Source organism: Pelecanus crispus, chromosome 2 (assembly GCF_030463565.1).
Source record: "Pelecanus crispus isolate bPelCri1 chromosome 2, bPelCri1.pri, whole genome shotgun sequence".
Taxonomy (NCBI): domain Eukaryota; kingdom Metazoa; phylum Chordata; class Aves; order Pelecaniformes; family Pelecanidae; genus Pelecanus; species Pelecanus crispus.
Genome location: NC_134644.1, coordinates 122,851,900 through 122,869,615, shown reverse-complemented (window position 1 = coordinate 122,869,615; position 17,716 = coordinate 122,851,900). Strand labels below are relative to the sequence as shown.

At 41.0% G+C, this 17,716-nt stretch overlaps 1 protein-coding gene across 2 annotated transcripts; it reads right to left on the bottom strand.

Annotated features, from left to right (window-relative positions):
- Nucleotides 1-17: 17 nt before the first annotated feature.
- RMC1 (regulator of MON1-CCZ1) lies at nt 18-16,445 on the bottom strand. Of its 2 annotated transcripts, XM_075706049.1 has the most exons (20): nt 16,263-16,445; nt 13,856-13,932; nt 12,305-12,389; nt 11,866-11,922; nt 10,735-10,821; nt 9,406-9,546; nt 7,580-7,683; nt 7,040-7,129; nt 6,823-6,928; nt 5,330-5,441; nt 4,201-4,245; nt 3,744-3,797; nt 3,310-3,438; nt 2,853-2,959; nt 2,012-2,131; nt 1,751-1,828; nt 1,483-1,587; nt 1,329-1,397; nt 960-1,185; nt 18-195 (listed from the first exon to the last, which is right to left on the bottom strand). In XM_075706049.1, the coding sequence occupies exons 1-20, from the start codon at nt 16,443-16,445 to the stop codon at nt 116-118; spliced, it is 2,055 nt and encodes a 684-aa protein (XP_075562164.1). In that variant the 3' UTR covers nt 18-115. The 2 variants fall into 2 exon arrangements, with proteins under 2 accessions (XP_075562164.1, XP_075562165.1); XM_075706050.1 differs by lacking the exons at nt 13,856-13,932; nt 16,263-16,445 and having other exon boundaries at nt 12,054-12,339.
- Between the last annotated feature and the right edge of the window lie 1,271 nt (nt 16,446-17,716).

Genomic DNA, 17,716 nt, shown 5'->3' with positions numbered 1-17,716 from the left:
AGTACTATTTGCCAAAATGTCTTGTATATACTTTATTATAAAATAGCAATTTTGTAGTTCAAAAATCTACTTGAATGCAATAAATTAAGTTTATACATTTCAGTGGAAGAGTCTTTCAGAACGTTGTGGGCTTCATGAGAGCTTGTTCTCCAAAAACTTGTTTGAAGAAGTTGACGTGTTCTTCACAGTGCTCACCTAAGGAGGGGGGGAAGGCAAGCAAAATAAAAGTTAACATTAACTTTAAAACTCAGAACCTGAGAAGCAAGATTGTGTAGTTTCACTTACCTACATTTATAAGTACTAATTCTTATCTTTAATGCCTTTGAGTAAAGAAGTTTAACAATTTTAAAGCAGTGGAATGCTGAGGTATTTCCACTCCTGTGACAAGTATTCTTGTAGTGAAGCAGCTGTCTGATCTAGTTCCTGTATCTAACCAGCAGATTCATATCCATATCCATGAGAGCTCTCTACTGTTCAGATACAAGATCTGGGAGTGGGATTGTGAGCCTAGAGACTATCTGGTGATTAAGAACATGTTGCCAGTGCAAGCAGTTTAAGAGTGAGAGGAACTGTAGTGTAAAATAACCCCTGAACTCTTGTAATCTGTGGAAACAGACAACTGAACTCAAAGGTTTCTTGACCCAGTTCCTGGCCTCAGGAGAAAGCACTAATCAGAGATAATGGCTTTGCTAAACTAAGCAGTGCAAGCAACTGCCAGCCAAACAGGTTAGCTTAATCTGCAAGTTCCTGTTTGGCTCAGTCTCTTTACTCCTGGGTGCAGTATACAAAGGGGTAAGACAAGTTAACTTTGAAACTATGCTTAAAGGTAAGTCTAAAATACAGGCCAGAATGCACCAGGAGTTTTATCTTATAATACAGACTTGGCTGGAGAGGAAGTGAAACAAGTCTGTCTTCTGTTTGTGCAACTGAGTATCTTCACCTAACTGCTTATTGCTTACCTGGTGTGAAACTAGGGTTTCCTCGTAACCGCTGATTTCTTTGTTCAAAGAATCTGAATATAGTATAGAAAAGCATGTCATCTTCTGCTTGTTTTGCTGCGTCAAGGAATTTGCGGGCTGAAATGCTGTCGTGTCCTCCAATACCCCTGATGAATCTCAAGGCAGCCAAAACTTGGTGTTTGGACAACAGAACTTCCACTATTTCATCATTTGCTGTGGAAAGTCTCTGTGAAGTCAATCACAGCTGTAAGACTATGCTTCTAACAAATGACTGAGATGCTAGCTAGTCACTTCCAGCTTGGTCAGGTAAGCTGTTTCACAAGTCCAACCCACATGTGACATGGAGTTACTATAGTCTGAAATGCTTACTTTTAACATGTCCAGAGAGAGCTGATGTGCGGGAGGGTAAATGCTTTCCAGGGACAGTAACAGACAAGCCTAGGGCAAAAGTAGAAATAACCTTAAGATTCTGAAGACTTCCCACCTCCATCACTAGCTTATTGAAGCAACTTGTCTTACGTACCAAAGGCTTTGAGTCACTGAGCACGTGGTACTGCAGAAACTGATGGAGCATGTAGAACAAGTTGTGTTGAACGAGGGTTTTGATGACCAGCTCATACAAGTAGTGCTGTGAATGCAGGAAGACCACCATCAAAGGTTATGTCTCAATACCAGTTTTTACAATCTAGAAGGCAGTATTGTATAGGACTTGAACACATGACCAAGACCGGTCTGAAACTCCATGTAATTTCATGGAGCGAGGTGATATACTTGGCATGGAAATATTTTACCTGAACTGCAATCTGGAACTGGTTAAGAGAGCGAATGTATTCCATCAAGACTGCTATAGTGAACTTGTGAGGTGCTTCCTGGACAAGAAAAAAGTGTTAGGTGGAACTTGCATGGTTTCCCCTGTTAATGACAGCCCTCTAAGAATGGGCATCAAAATACCCTAATCCTGACAATAAAGCTGCCTGCAGGCTATTTGAAGCAGTCAGCTTAAGTTTGCTGCTCCGAGACTGCTGCCAAACTAGCACTTAAAATTAACTTACCTTTTTCTCTGTAAATACAGATAAAACATGTGTGTACATGTCAGACTGGTCAATAACTGCTTGAGTGCGGACTGGACGCTTCAGGAGTGGATTACTTCTACTCAGGCCTGCTTCTACCACCTACAAGAAGAAAGCCTTTTTAAAAGAAAACTGGTGGTGTAGCACAGCTTTAGTCAGTCTCATCTCTACAGAGACTGTTTTCCACTGAGAACACAACTATAAACATGTTCTGTTACCGAGCAAATTCACATCTGCGGCCATGTTACACCAGATGCATTCTGCTCAGTGTGGACTTTCATATTAAATTTTAAAACCTCTTTTAAAAGTTATAAATGTAGCTGCTATTATATGCTCTAAGCCAGGAGAGGAATCAAACTTACTATGTTGACATAGGCCCTCAGATTTAGAAGGATTTTTAGTATGTGGCTGTACTATGTGATTAGTGCTTTGTATTTTAACAGAAGTAATTCCAAGATGCATCAGGGCTGCATTTGTGCAGTGGTATAATGTGCCATGAAATTGGTGGTTTGGAAAATATTTTGATAGTTACAGATTCCAAGTTGCTTTTTGAGCTTCTACCCTCTTTCTGTTTTCAAGCACTGGGGTATCTTACTTGTCAGGCTGGAGCTAAGCTATGCAGCATCTGCCACAACAGAGCGCAACATGGGGTGCTCAGTGCACCTCACAGAGTAGACCTGCTACTGTGAGCCTGAGGCAGCCAGGACCTTGGGGTAGGCCGGAATTTCCTAAGTGGAAAAGAGCGTGCCTTCACTATGATACAACCTGAAACGCAAATAGCATCATCCTGTCTCTGTAAGCTGCTGTAGCTAATGCAGTTTACCATAGTATAGCTTTGCTCAGCTTCCAAGTACTTCTTATACTCATGATTCAGTTTGTCAAAAACAGTTGCAATCACAGACAGTGATCCCCTTTCTGGCTCGCTGAGCACTGGAAAAGATAAAAAGAAAAAAGAACTATGAGGAGAAATAACCAGGGGCTTTAATACTGCCTTTTCCAAAAGGTGATCTCTACTCTAAACTTCAAAGAAACACTTTCAGTCATGTCAGATGTATTTTAACTAAATGGGGGGTGGGGAGGTGGTATTCAATTCTTTCATGCTGTTAAATAATTCCTTTAGAATGAGGTGACTGAGGGTGGTCTAGGCAAATGACATCTTACAGGACCAAGGTAGCTTCAGAGGTGGTCTCAAACCTAAGAACAGCCTGGCTAATGTGTGTGGGTATTTATCAATAAGCAGTATTGTACTTTCAAGAGACAGACAAAGCATGTGAACTTACTTTGAGAGCATACAGATAAGATAACCATTTTGCATTCTTTCCTTTGGAGAAGGAAATCCATTAGTTTTCCTTTATCTAGCAAGAGGTTAACTACAGGTTCAAGTTTCACCTGAAGACTCCAGAGGTAACCTTGATTTGAAGGAGTAAAACAGAAAGTGAATTGCCTTATCGTACAGCCTAGACATACAACTCTTCCACCTTTAAATGAGAACACATCTAGGTTATATGCCCTCCTAAGTCTATGTGTTAGAGCAGCATTACCCCTGAAAAGTTGTAGTAAAGATGTGGTCATCCTCAGTTATCACTACCAAGAACAGTCATCTTATGAGGTACATTGGCTTAGTCATTTGTCTTACGCTGCTTTGTGCACTGAAGGTATAAAGTAGCCACCCTTTGACACTGAGTACAGTAGAGTCAAACAGCTCACCACTTACCTTCACTTGCACTGATGATAATATCAGGTTGAAAGACAATCCAAGAAGAAGAATCTAAATGTTAAAGTTCTAACATCCATATTAACACCAATTCTAAACAGTTGCTATTAATTCACATTACAGTACTGAAGCAGATCCCATTAACATACTTTCATTTACTGTCACCTTTTCTTGTAAGGTCTTGAACCATATTCTTGGAATTATATCTTCAATTTCTTGGTGTACCTATACAGTAATTTCATACATGCATCTCAAATGACCAAGAAATGTGGTATTGTATTATACTAGATTTCCATATTTACAACTCAATGAAAGCATTACAGTCTCTTACGAAGCATACTATCAGCTAAAGCTAGACTTAATGGGTCAAGGTAACAAATGCTAGCTTCTTCCATACTTGGTACATAGAACAAGGCTTCAGTAAGACTCCTGCACTTTTAGAGTGTTTAAAGGATACAGAGTTTACATGGGACAGGAGACTGACTTGTCACGGAGGCTGGACCTGCAGAAAAATTAACATCAGGTGAAGAACAGTAGTACTCTGGCAGCTCTCCTACACAAACAAAATACAAACTACAAGCTTACACTGAAAAGGCAAGTATGGATTGTAACATGTCTAGCAGTCCTAAGCACGCAGGCAAAAAAGATATACCCATTTGTGTAGCCAGTCTACAAAGAAAACCTGACAGTGTGAGAACACAAACAAATTCTTCAGAACATGATTGTTCTATTTTTCAGCCAAGTGAAATCATGCATGCAGAAGTATTCCATCTCTAGTACTATAATTCTAAATACATAGACTCCATTTGCTGTATTTGTATGTAATCACCTTAGTTTCTTAAAAAGCAGGACTAGTTTGTACTTTCTGATGCTAACCTTTGTTTAATACAAACCTCCACCTGCAGATTTATCAGTCATACTTGCTATATCAGAGACTTCAACATTCAGATGTTGAAGAGCTTTTAAGGTGCAATCATTCCTATAGAAGCATCTTTATCTTCTATAAAGAGAACTATACTGCTGTGCCATTTGCTAGTGGAATCACGCTCAGACTATTTCTAGCTACATCCAGCTTGAGGGTAATTATCTGCTACATTTCTAGGACAGGAAAACAGAAAGAGATTACAAGAAGAATTTAAGTGTTGAAGTCCTAACATCTAAACTGGTCCTAAATTTGATTCTAAGTTTGGATTGTCTTTCAGCCTCTTTATGTGACTTAGGAAGTTAAATAGTCATGACTTAAGCCAGAAAAGCACAAAGTGCTGTTGAGTATGCACACAAGCTTTTATAGCTGCAGCCAAAAAAGAAAAAAAACCAAAACAACTTTGAAATGTAAAAGCAAAGTACTATGGGAAGTATGCACCTTAAACAGCAACTCTTACTTTTCTGTAGTAGGCACAAGTTTGGAACACAAATTTATGCTCAATTCCTTCTTACCTTCTTTCCTCACTCACGCTCTTTTAAATATGTATAATAGAAATGTTAGTAACCAGCGTCCTAAAAACTGAAGCACTCTTGTATGACAGCTGTTACAGTTAGATAATCTTGATAATAGGGTTAGGGTATTTATTATAGAGTAGTTCTACCTGCTACAGGTATTTGATAGGGTTGTATTGATCGAGGCGGAAGTACAAATTGATGGATGGTAGTCGACCCATCAAATTCTCCTTTTAGCTTGATGTCAAATATAACTGAAGTCTGTAATCGAGAAGAAGAAATTAGTATTCACAAGTGTGAATTACCACCCACTTACACGTATTCAGGCTGCTTTTCACATTTCCATCTTGTGTTCTCCATTAGAATCATGGAATGGTTTGGGTTGGAAGGGATATGCTGTGGGCAGGGACATCTTTCACTAGATCAGGCTGCTCAAAGCCCCATCCAATCTGACTTTGAACGCATCCAATGATGGGGCAATCCACAACTTCCCTGGGCAACCTGTTCCAGGGTCTCCCCACCCTCACTGTAAATAATTTCTTTCTTATACCCAATCTAAATCTACCCTCTTTCAGTTTAAAACCATTGCAACTTGAACTGTCACTACAGGCCCTGGTAAAAAGTCTCTGTCTGTCTGTCTTATACACCCCCTTATAAGAGGCTCATGTCAAATTCACTGCTTAGGGGTGCTAGAAACTATGAGGAAAATTCTGCATCTTCCTATGATATCCTCATACTTCTAACCATTCAGTCTTGATCAGCTCAGGTCACTAACGCTTCTACCCAGTATAGACCACACTCTTAGCCTTGCACAGTGGAAATGAGCTTCACTTTCAGTGCTAATGAAACATTACTTCAATTATTGGTTATCTACCCTATTCAGTCCGATTTTGTTTTCTGTGTTTATGTAGTCATGTTTATAGCTTGACCAAAATGCTGAAGAGTAAGTGCTCTGGGTTAAACACTAATGTGTAGAAGTAACATTAATTATAACTGAAACATCAACTAATCATCCTCATGAGGTAACACACCCCAGTTCTTGAAGCTGCCTAAGAGAAGATAACACAAGAAGCCAAAGCCTTTCCACAGGTTAAGAGCAAAGTACCACTTTAGCTTTACCACCGATCAAGCCTTGCTACTGAGACTACAGACAAGCAAGTTTTACTTATGCTACCATATGCATAAGATCATTTGCGTTCATAGAAGTTTTTGCAGATCCGGCCCTTCAAACTAAAGGAGCATAAGTTTGTGTCATAGAAACCTATCATTCAAATGTGTGTGATATGACAAGTTCCAGGATTAATAATTTAGTATCCAATTTAACTCTACCTCTTTTTATAATGCTTAAAAGCCTACACAGTGCAGCAGCAGAGTATCATAGGAAACAAACAAGAAGGAAAAAGAAAAAAAGTGTATGAGAAAACAGGCATTAGCAACATTAGCCCTGATTAAATGTTAGCCCAACAAGGTAAAAGGGTAACTTGGAATCTCTTATACCCTTGTGGTTTTGTTCCTGCAAATACTCTGGCTTTTGGCAAAGCTAAGCACATGCAAAAATATTCTCTAGAGCTAATCGGCATCATTATTAAAATCTGTCCATAACTTTTAAAATTTAAGGCACAACAAAATAAATAAATCACACCTCAGTATCCTGATGATGTACTACTACCAAGTTATCTACAACATTCAGTGCAAACTTTCCAGTTCTGTTCAGCTTTAAAATATGTGTCTTCTTACAGGAGCCCTCTCTACAGAAACAGAGATGAGAAGAAATGGTCAGTAAGCCTGTTTAAACTAGAAAAGCAGGTGTCTCTTACACACATATGAATTGTCACTAACATTATTCACTCTGCTCTTACCTTGGTAAGTGATAGAGGACTACTTCTGCTCCTGTACTATTGGAAGTCCTTGAGTGATGCCTCAAATAGAGAACATAAAGCTGCCCATATCTAATGAGACAACAGGATTAAAGCATTATTTTCAAATAAGAGCTCTACCAATCTGTTAGAGTGATATATTTTATCCTAAAAGAACAGATGTGAGATTACCTAAGTGATCAATTAATTAAAAGTCAAAGACTAAACCAGCACTCGATAAATCACAATGCACGGCCTATACTCATGCAAGTTAGGCATCTAAGAACAACTCTACCAACACATCATTCTCAAACTTCTGTACTTATCAATTTCATGTAAGACTTCTCAGTTAGCTTGCCCTCCCCACCTTGCCCCAACAAGAGTTGTTTAGATGCTTGGTTCAAGGCAGTAACTGAAGCACTTTAAAGCAGTAGTACTGCTAGAACAAGAAACAAGTGCAACCATGTTAATGTTCTTGTCTTTTCTCAGCATCCCCAAACTGTCGTACTTTTCCAAGAAAGGCTTGATTAGTTAGATACGTACATTGTAGCCATAGCAATATCTCTTTCAGAAAGGCTGAGCTTGGAGGACTTGGGTGCTGCAGGTAGCTCGATTTCAAATTTTGACAGTTTTGACATTGTTCCACTCTGTTAAACAGCAAAAAAACCCAAAGAAATCTACTGTTAAGACTTGAAACAGAAAGGTCTCAAGTAACCTTTAATCAAATGCTGCATCAATAGCACCTCCGTGAGGTGAAGAATGGTGATAGCCGAAAAGAAAAAAAAAAAAAAAAAAAAAAGGTTTGACCCATCTTTTCCTACTGTGATCCTAAACACATACTTCTGGTATTATAATTAATATATACATAATTATAATAGCTTTATCATCTTGATTTTATAACATCAGTTATAAACTTATAACATCAGTTTCAGCTAGCAAAACATTTCCATTTTAATTAAGTCAAGACAAATTTGTATGCAGATCCCATTTACAATTGGCCTGGAGATCTCAAGCAGCAGTTCTCTTAACTTCCTTTCCCTCTTCCAGCAAAACATATGCTCCAACTCTTAAATAACTGCTTACTGGGAAGGGGAAAATATCAGTGCCTCCTACCAGTCACACTGTCCTTTTGTTCCTGCTAACTCCAGAATCTGCCTTATACTCAGAGCATATTCCTGCTCCTGCCCAAGGCTTCCTCTCTCCTCTTCCTCTTTTCCTACAGAATTTACATTTAAGCAAGTTTTCAGAGTTTCCAAAGCTTCTACTGAAATTCACTTCCCATTCTCATTAACTCATTCTTGAGCATGAAGTGTGAACACTACAGAAATACATCCTTTGCTAGAGCTCTATTTTCAAAGATTATTTTAGTACAGTACCTTTCTCAGGAAATCTTTAAAGCTTACCTTCTGAACAAAAAATAAAAATTATTTAGCTTCAAGGTACAACTTGACACAAAATGTTAAGCAGGGGGAAGCATGACCTAAGTCCTTAAAAAGAAAGCTGTGAGAGGCTAGTAAGTTCCACCTAGCCACCTAAGAGAACATCATTTCAGGATCCAGTACAGACCCTACACAAGATCAAACCAGGAAACCTATTTGAATAAGCTTCTTTTTAATCCCTTCCCTTAGACTACCAGAAAAATCTTCCTAATACTTTGAGAGAAACAAGATGAACTCTGCAGTTCTTTTCCTCATTTTGAAATCATCTTACTGCATGATTAACACAAAACAGGTTCTAGTTTTTACTACACACTTTTTCCAAGCCAAAAAGAAAAATATTTTCCCCAGTAACCTTAAGTGTTGACCACAGGGAAGAACACTAAGAGAAATAAAGACTATAAACAAAGCCTTCTCATGCTTGGGACAATAGTTGTTTCTTAAGCGCTACCTTTTTTCTTTCTTTTTCAAATTCATCCACTCACATTTGGAAGGTTGTAGTTACAATCACAAGTGAAAGGCCCTTAATTAGTCTTTTGCTGTGGGCATTTGCACTCTAGTGCAGTAATAAAGTAAATAATATATACTTATTTAAGTGAAAAAAAGATCTCTTGAAAGATATTTAAATTGTCAAATACTGGGTCACTAATTTTTTTTTTTTTTCTCCTTTCTCACGGTCAACTGTCCAACGTTAGCTGGACACACCTCTTTCCAAAGAGGACATAAGAAAGAGCAAATTACTTAATTTTAAGCCACCACCTAGGAACTATCTTATAGATTTTTGCTTTATCCTTTGCTTACTGTCATATAAGGATGTGAACACATGCACCTCTGGGAAGAAATCCAGGAAAAGCAATAGAATATTTTGAGTGAAGAAGCAGCCTAAAAAAACAGAAGCACACAAAATGAAAACTTTGGAACATATCCCTTTACCTTGAAATAGAATGGCTGCAAGACATTGCCAAGGACAGTGGTTGACAGAAGAATAACAGAGCTCTCTGGACAATACATGTACCAGTTGACATTAATACTCTGATTCTTCAGAAGTTTTAAACTTCGTTTCTCTGGTAATACCTGGAAACACAGGATATTAGCATTATATTACCATCAGGATTCCAACAGCATAAATAGTACTACACGGGAGCTAGGAATGTTAAGTGAGAAACAGTTAAGTGTAAGGGCATTTACAGTGCTAGAATTAAAAATCAGAAACATGACAATTACAGCTTAGGCCGCAATTTACTGTAGCCAAGGGAATGTACATCAAATCCTCCCCAAATCTGAGTAAGCTGAAAGGTGCTGTCTCCTCCCCCTTATCCAGGTCTGGGTACAAAATTCTGTCCGTAATGGAGAAAACACCTAGCTTGACACAACTTGTGAAGTTTTATTAAAGTTATTACAGTATCTTTGCTGCCTTCATTCCCCAGCTTCCTTAGTCTTTTATTTTAAGAACTAAGACAGTATATAAACTGATTTTCTTCATTTTAAGGGCTTCAATAACATGCTTACTTGATTTGATCCTTTTATCTGCAGGGTTGACGTTCATAATCCTTTTAGGTGCCAAATATATTTTTCTCCCTCAACCAGCTGGAAATAATGCTGCTTTTTCAGTTACTTACTTTAGTACTAGCTATTAGTAACAGTAATTATGTGAAACACCTTAGCTCCAGGACTGGAACTATTGGGAAGTGCACAACTTTGGAGCAAGTTTATAATATCTGTCATTGTGAATGTCAGAAAGGGCTATTTATTCATTAGATTTCTCCAAAAACATAAGCAAAGGTAATTACACATAACAAAGATGAACTCAGACAATGAGATCAACATCAGAGGAAGCTGCCAATTTGCAGGATATCACTATCTTAGTCAATTTTTTGTTCTTTGCTCTATTTTAAGCATGCACACATCCTCCCCAGCAATGATTTCTTTTGCTTTAAGCGATATTTCACATCAGATTTAGATACTCATTTCTATACAAGCCAAGAGCATCTCTTAATCTAGAGTTCTCCAGGCTTAATTCAGCACTCCTTTATACAGGGTCTTTGTTAGCTGTGCTAAACAACCTGTTAGTGTTAAGTTCCCCCTGCCCCAAAAAGTATTCCTCTCAAAGACAAATAATCAGTCTGTAAACAAAACAGCAGAATTTATTTTTTTAGTAGTGCTTTCTCAGAGAGCTAGAAGAAAGGAATTCAAAGATACTGACACAAATTTACATTTTCAAATTTCTAAATATGTCTGTCCGACAGGATTTATTTGTATTACCTGATAGAATTCAATTCCTTGATCTGTGATGAAGACGATTTCCGTAGAACTTGTCCAGCAGAATCCTAGAATATTGGCATTCTTTGTCTTTTAACAAACATGCAAACAAACACTCTTTTACTAGGAAAAATTAACTACTCAGATAAGCTAATATTACTAAATGAAGAACATGAGACCAAAGGCAATTTAGTTATCCAATCACTGGAGTTAATTTCTGGCCAATTAGACACCCAGCATGCATCAGCTACTTTTGCAAAGACTTCCAAAACTATGCATGAACACAACTACTATATGACCTGAATTTTTGGCAGCATGTAAGATTTACAAGTTTATTACACAGTCAAATTTTCTCTTCACCCTAAATACAACCAAGTTGTTCTGGTTCAAACCATACTGCCAATTCAACCAATTTCTGACATGAAACGTGGGTTCCTTCTGTTGACAAATTAAGAACTAAGTGGAAATACTTGCCATGATTCCACTCAGAACTACCATAAATGCTTTGCCAGAATGGTTTACTCAAACACATAATCCTAAATAATGAAGCAGAGAGTGCAGTCTACAGGAATAAAGGGAACTACGTTTAAAAATTTACCTTAGCGTTCTATTACCTCAAAATGTAATTTACCTTAGTTAAAAGTTGCGAAGTACCAAAAAATGACAATGGTACTTGTTTCTGGTAAAATAATCATGAAAAAAGTAGAAGGGTTGTTTAAAAATACCAAACATAGTATGCAAACTAGTAATCGGTTACTACCACCGATCGGTGAAATTAGGGTAAAATATCCACATTGACACATCTGGCATTAGTATAATTACTGTCCACTGTTGCTGTATCAGCAGCACTTTGTCTCTTGTCCTTCCCAAACCTTGACATTTGTTGCCTCCACAGTATTTCCAGTCCTTTCTAAGAAAGAATTAAAGTGACTAGACCAGGAAGTTTTTTTTATGGTATTCTTAATACCTGTTCATTTACCTCAATTCAGATAGATAGTAGTGCCTACATATCTCATTTACTTCATGTTAGTGTTTTGGAAGGTATCTCAATTAGTTCTCTTGTAGAGCAGAGGCCACCAGCATAACTAACATCAGAGTTTCACCTAGGCATATACGCTTTGGACATTTACTTACCTTACATTCCTGTGTATATTCTAGCTGAGGGCTATCTGGAATAAAATTCAAAAAATCCTGCAAAAACACCCATGAAGTGTGTTAGCAATTATGAAGCACAGACAAGATACATATGTAGATACAACAGAATAGATATTAGTTTATCAAATGATTTTGGATGAGATAAATAGAAGAAAAACTTGACTTACTATATTCCACTTCATCCCTGCCAGGGAATTCTTTATAGGAGTTGGCTCCCCCCACACTTTTTCTTAAATGATGATACTAGCAAGACAACAATGTTGCCCGTTCAGCCTCTCAGGATGATAGAGGAATTTTCACTACAGCTGTTGTTACCCACCAGACCTCTTGAACTTTTGTCTCAGGGGCTTCTACTCTGGTACTGTAAGTAGATGATTTCCAGCTCCAATTCCCTATCTGCATGGTGTAGGTTTCTTACCACACTCTTCAAAGTTCTCTGCACAGCCAGTATCTTGTTCCCCAAGGAAAACTTGATGCACTTCACTTCTCCTTTGTCTTCCATCCTATACAGAAAGAAAAAGAAGTTACGGAAATATCATCTAAAATAGTTTCTTATGGAACTCTGTAATACACTCTGAAAAAGACAATGAGAGAAGGAAAAAAAGTGTAATGCAAATGCTTTTGAATGCAACTTATGAGTGTTGCCAGACAGGTACAGGATTCAAAATTCAGGCTGGAAGATAATGGCAGTTCACTCCTCAGAAGTCCTCAACACATCCGTTACAGAAACATTGCTAAGATCACACAAATTAGCAACTGAAGTTACTACAAATGCTCAGCTCTGTTGGCATATGATATGGTACTGGAAGACTGTGGAAGTATTCAAACCTGCATTCTCAGTCCTGTCCCAGTGAGTCTGGAGTTCTGTGACACTCACCAACATCCTGCAGTCAGCTCCTTTACTTCCAGAGCTACTGCTAGGTGACCCAAGCCTACTTGCCTCCTCATTAGGACACATCCTCTAGAAGAATTTCTGATGTTAAAGGGAGAGCGAGGCTGTTTTCACATCATTCGAAAAAATAAATGTATTCTTACCAAACAAGCACCAGTACAATTGGCATGAATAAGGTAGTTCGACTTCCAGTATATGTTATTAAGTATAACAACTTAAGAGAGAGCTAGGTAGTCAAGCAGAAAAACTGTGGAACCTCCTGAAGTTCACTGAGTATTTTAGCTCCCTCAAGATCTGTGACAAGGGTAGTCAAATTAAGAAGTCAAATAAAAGTAGCAACTTTCAGGACAGGCCCTATGTAATACTTTACAGAACACAGTAAACACACCTCGACTAGAAGTTATGTCATCCATATCTGGACTGAAGCAACCCTCGAACAAAAGAATACTTCCTTACATATGGACAGCAGAGTGCAAAGAGCCATGGCTCTTAACAGAGGCATATATAAAATAGTTTTCTAAAGACAAAGTAATTTCACTGAAAGCACTGTTGTCAGATTATGCAAAAAAACATTTCAACAAAAAACAGAAGAATTAAAAGAAGACAATTTAGACTAAACAAGAAATAGAATGCAAGAAACCTACATGTAGGAAACGCTACGCTTGAATCACAGGCATGAAACTCAGAAATTATAGTTCTCTACACATTTAAGTCTACTTCATTTTGTTTGACTTGCTAAACTGCTCCTTGGATAAGTCACTGCTGTTGTAGGAATCACAAGTTTGAATCTCCACACTCTCTCACATATATAGTGTGTTTTAATAAAAAGTTGCTGTTTAAAAGACAAAAAAAAAAAAAGCCACAGCTTACTAACTTTTTTCCCCCCAGAAGACTAAGAATTCATAAGGGCAAAGCATGCCATCTTAATTGCAAGATTACGTCTAAGACCAAAATCAAAAGATGATCACAACTACTTATAAGTTTCACACCTGAATTACAGTAGATCATGACTAAGTACCACACAATTTAAAGATTGCAGAATTCTATCCCAAGACAACAAAGATGAAGGTACCTTACCTGAAGGAAATGGGATTTCTATCCTCCAAACCTTTAACAACAACTCCTGTAGCTCCACCAGATCGAACAGCAAAAACCTATAAAAAAAGTTTGGAACACATTTGTAGCTTATTCGAAATCATAACCTTGACATGCTTCCTTTTCTATAAGCCATACCTTTAATTTTTTTTACTAAACACAATTTTTGTTCTTAAACAGATCTGCCAGTTCACAGTGAGATTCAGTAAATAATCAACTCCTTCCTCTGGAGCGCCAAGTCTACTTAGAGTTGACAGGTTTCCAATGGTACTGTAACAGCCTTGTAGGCATATTCTCAACTACTTAAGTAAGTTAAAATGGTAAAAGTCTGTATAAGATTTTATCTTTTTTTTTTTTTTTAAATATTCATATTTTCCTAAGTCAGGTACCAGTAAAAGCATCCAAGACATCAGGGCATTGTTTAAAACAAAGAGGAAATCAGCTTGGGGATTGGCAAGAGATGCAACTCAATGACCCGGAAGCTTGATCTTGTCAGAATGTGTTATTAGATAGGAATAGTTTAATAGTGATCTGCAGGTTTGCCTGTACCTAAGAAGTTTCAGCTGACTTGCACTAACAACTTAAAGAATTCCTTTAGCACAACTGCACATATATATGTATAAAACCTGCTAGAGCTATACCGCTTGTTGAGCTGGAATAAGATAACATTAAAAAAAAGTCATGCTGTTACGAACTTTAACTAGCTTAGAAAAAGAAAGGCAGGCAGATGCCTTATTTGTACTTGTATGCATAGAAGCACTAGCAATGCAGATCAGGTCTCAGAATAACAGATCTATTGTTTCATAACATTAGCCGTGCTACTGGTGCAGTATGCTCATGCAGGAATACAGGTGTCAATTTATAAATTGCAAGCAAGTCCACAGCCTTACTAGAATGGTAGCTACTTAGTTTAACTACTTTTAATATTGATGTAGAGAGAAAATGAAGGCAACACTCTCTTAATCTTTGCGAGATGAGAAGATAGCAAGTACAGATGTCTCAGAAGGCCGTTCATGTGGGAAACTGTCATTGAAATGCTGGTTGCAAATGATTTAGAGACACATCGGAAATTAACCAATTTTAGAGTAGCAAGAAAACATGGAGAATTAAATTTACAGTTGAAAATAGCTTCCTTTCAAGTGAGCTCTTCAAAATCCAGTTTCTGTGTAGTTATATCACATTCACACTGTGATACAGTGTCTCCCAACAGGCACGTTTAAGTAATCTTGTTTCAACTGGCCCTCAAAATGTAAGTAAAGGATTATGGTTTATAAAGAGCAAGGACACCAATAATTCTGAACAGAGTGCAGCAGCAAGAAAAACATCCCAGAATGTGGATACTCCCCCCTCTCCAAATATGCCACTGATCACATCCACACCACATGTGGCAAACCATGCCATTTGTATGGGGAAGAAAGCTTCAACGTTACAATTCTGTGAATGCTGAGGTCACAGAACAGTTACAGGAATTAGCAGAATGTATCCACATCTATATAAACTTCATGAGAGACACTGGATCTTTCAGCTATACTGAGCTGAATACCCAGAAGCTAATAGGGATATTAAGGAGAAACATGCTTAAAAGAACTAAAGCCAAGAAATGAAAAGCAAAGTGTCCACTCAGGTCCGTGCCACAAGTAAAGCTACAAATATTAATTTTTATGAATATACTGAACTTTAGGAATTGAAAAGGGGGGGGAAAAAAAAAAAAAAAAACACAGAGAAATGAAGCTAACAGTGAAGTGACAAAGTTTGCCAGTAACGTTGGGACACTTGGAACAGAAAGAAAAAGTGCTGACTCTGAAGAATTCCAGAAAGACCTTACAGGAGGGAGAGTAAAGGCAGGTGAAATTCAACCTAATAAATCTATGTTAATGCATTGGGGGGGGGGGGAATTCTACCATCTCTAGCAAGACGACAGGTTCTGAGCCAGCCACCCAGCAGCAAGACCTCGCACCGCAGCAGTTCCCCAGAAGGAGAACAACCAACCTCACGCTCAGCAGCCAAGGAAAGGGGAGGAAATCAAACCCAGGGATGAAACCCTCCAGACCCCTCTTCTCAGAGAGGCAACAGAGCGGCAGCGGGAAAGGCTGAGGCAACAGGCCCGAAGCCGTGCCCCCAGCCGGCATGGCCGTGCCAGGCACGGAGGGGGTGCCCAGGATCCGCCCGGCCGCTCCCTCTCCCCAGACGCCCGCCACGGCGGGCTGGGGGGCTCGGCACCGACACAGGGCAGCGGCTCTCCCTCACACGGCCCCGGGGCAGGGCCGAGCTCCGGCGGCGACGATCCGCCTGTCGACAAACAGCGCCCGGCGGCCTGTCAGCACGGGGGGAGCGCGGCCTCCCACCGCTCCCCGCGGGGAGGGCCCACCGCCGCCGCCGCCGCGCCCACCTGCTTGTTGGCCTCGTCGAAGAATACGCAGTTGACGGGGTTGGCCTTCTCGAAGTGCACGGGCCGCGCACACAGCGCCAGGTAGCAGCCGCCCTCCCCGGCTCCGGCTCTCCCTTCTCCTCCTCCTTCTCCTCCTCCTCCTGCCGGCGCCTCTTCCTCCCCCGGCGGCGGCTCGCGGCTCATGGCGGCGGCGGCTCGCGGCGCAAGTCACCCGGCGCAAGCGGCCCCCAACGAGCGCACCCCACCTCCCGGCCGGCCGCTTCCTGTTTACACTCCCCTCGCACGTGACGCGGGGCCGGCCTGCCTTAAAGGCGCAGGGCGCTGGGGGGGGGGGCGGCGGCGGGAGGGGAGCGCGCGGCTGGGCTGCTGCTGCTGCCGCCGGGCCGGCAGGGGAGGAAGCGGCGGCCGAGGGCTGACGGGGCCACGCCCCGCCCCCGGGCGCGCGGGGGGGGCGGGGCCGCGAGCTGCCCCGCCTACCCCGTCGCTCTCTTCACGGCCGGCGGTTCCAGCATGGCGCGGCCTCGCCGGCCGGGCCTTTCGCCTTCCCCGGCCGCCGCCCACGGGCGGGGCGGCTCTCCGTGGGGAGCGAGCGCTCCTTCAGCGCGGGGCCGCCCTCCGTGGGGAGCGGGCTTTCAGCGCGGCGCCCTCCGCGGCCGCAAGCGTCCCGCTGCGGGGCCCTGAGGCGGCCCCGGGCCCGCCGCCCCTTCCCTCGCCCCGTGCTTCAGGCGGGGTCGCGGGGCCGGGCCTGGGTCTTGCCCGGAGGGAGAGCGGAGCGCAGATGGGGCGGGGGCCCGAACGGCAGGGGCCGGGCCTGCGCCGGCAGCCCCAGCCCGCCCTGCTGCCGGCCCCTCGCCGCAGAGCGGCCGCGCTGCTGCCGGCGCCGGGCTCCGGTAGCGCTCCGCGGTGCGGTGTCACGCCCGAATCTGCTCCGTGCCTTAGGTGGGCCGCCACGGTAGCTAGCCCGTGGCTTTGCTAGCCCGTGGCTTTGCCAGCCCCCCCCCCCCCCCCCGGGAAGGAAAATACTTGGACCTGAGAGGTGTCGCACAGGACATAAATACATTTGGCCCAACCTTTTACAGCGCTTTCTCAAAAAAAACAACAAAAAAAAAAAAACCCCAACAAACCAAACGCAAAACTTTTAGGTGTGGGGAAAAAAGGAATCAACTGCTTCAGAGCTCTGCCTTCATTTGTCCACAGCTACTGCATCCTCACTGAAAAGCCAGTCGCTACTGATACGGCTTTTGGGCATGAAACGGCTTTTTAGTGGCTAGCTGTAAAACAGATGAGAAAGGGAAATTATACCCTGAAAATAGTCTTTATTTCAGAAACTATTAATAAAGCATTATGGAAGTTAGTCTGGATTGTTTCTCAGCATTTATGCTTATCTGTATTTTAGTTTAGACAATAAACTAGCCACAGGTTTTTTGGTTGGTGCACTGGCTAATGCCACAGTT

Coding starts and splice junctions, on each gene's coding strand:
- RMC1 (XM_075706049.1), bottom strand. CDS start 16,445: ATGAGCCGCGAGCCGCCGCCGGGGGAGGAAGAGGCGCCGGCAGGAGGA. Junction 13,933..16,262: donor TCGACGAGGCCAACAAGCAG/GTGGGCGCGGCG, acceptor CTTTTTTTATAG/GTTTTTGCTGTTCGATCTGG. Junction 5,442..6,822: donor TACATCATCAGGATACTGAG/GTGTGATTTATT, acceptor TCTCGATTACAG/ACTTCAGTTATATTTGACAT.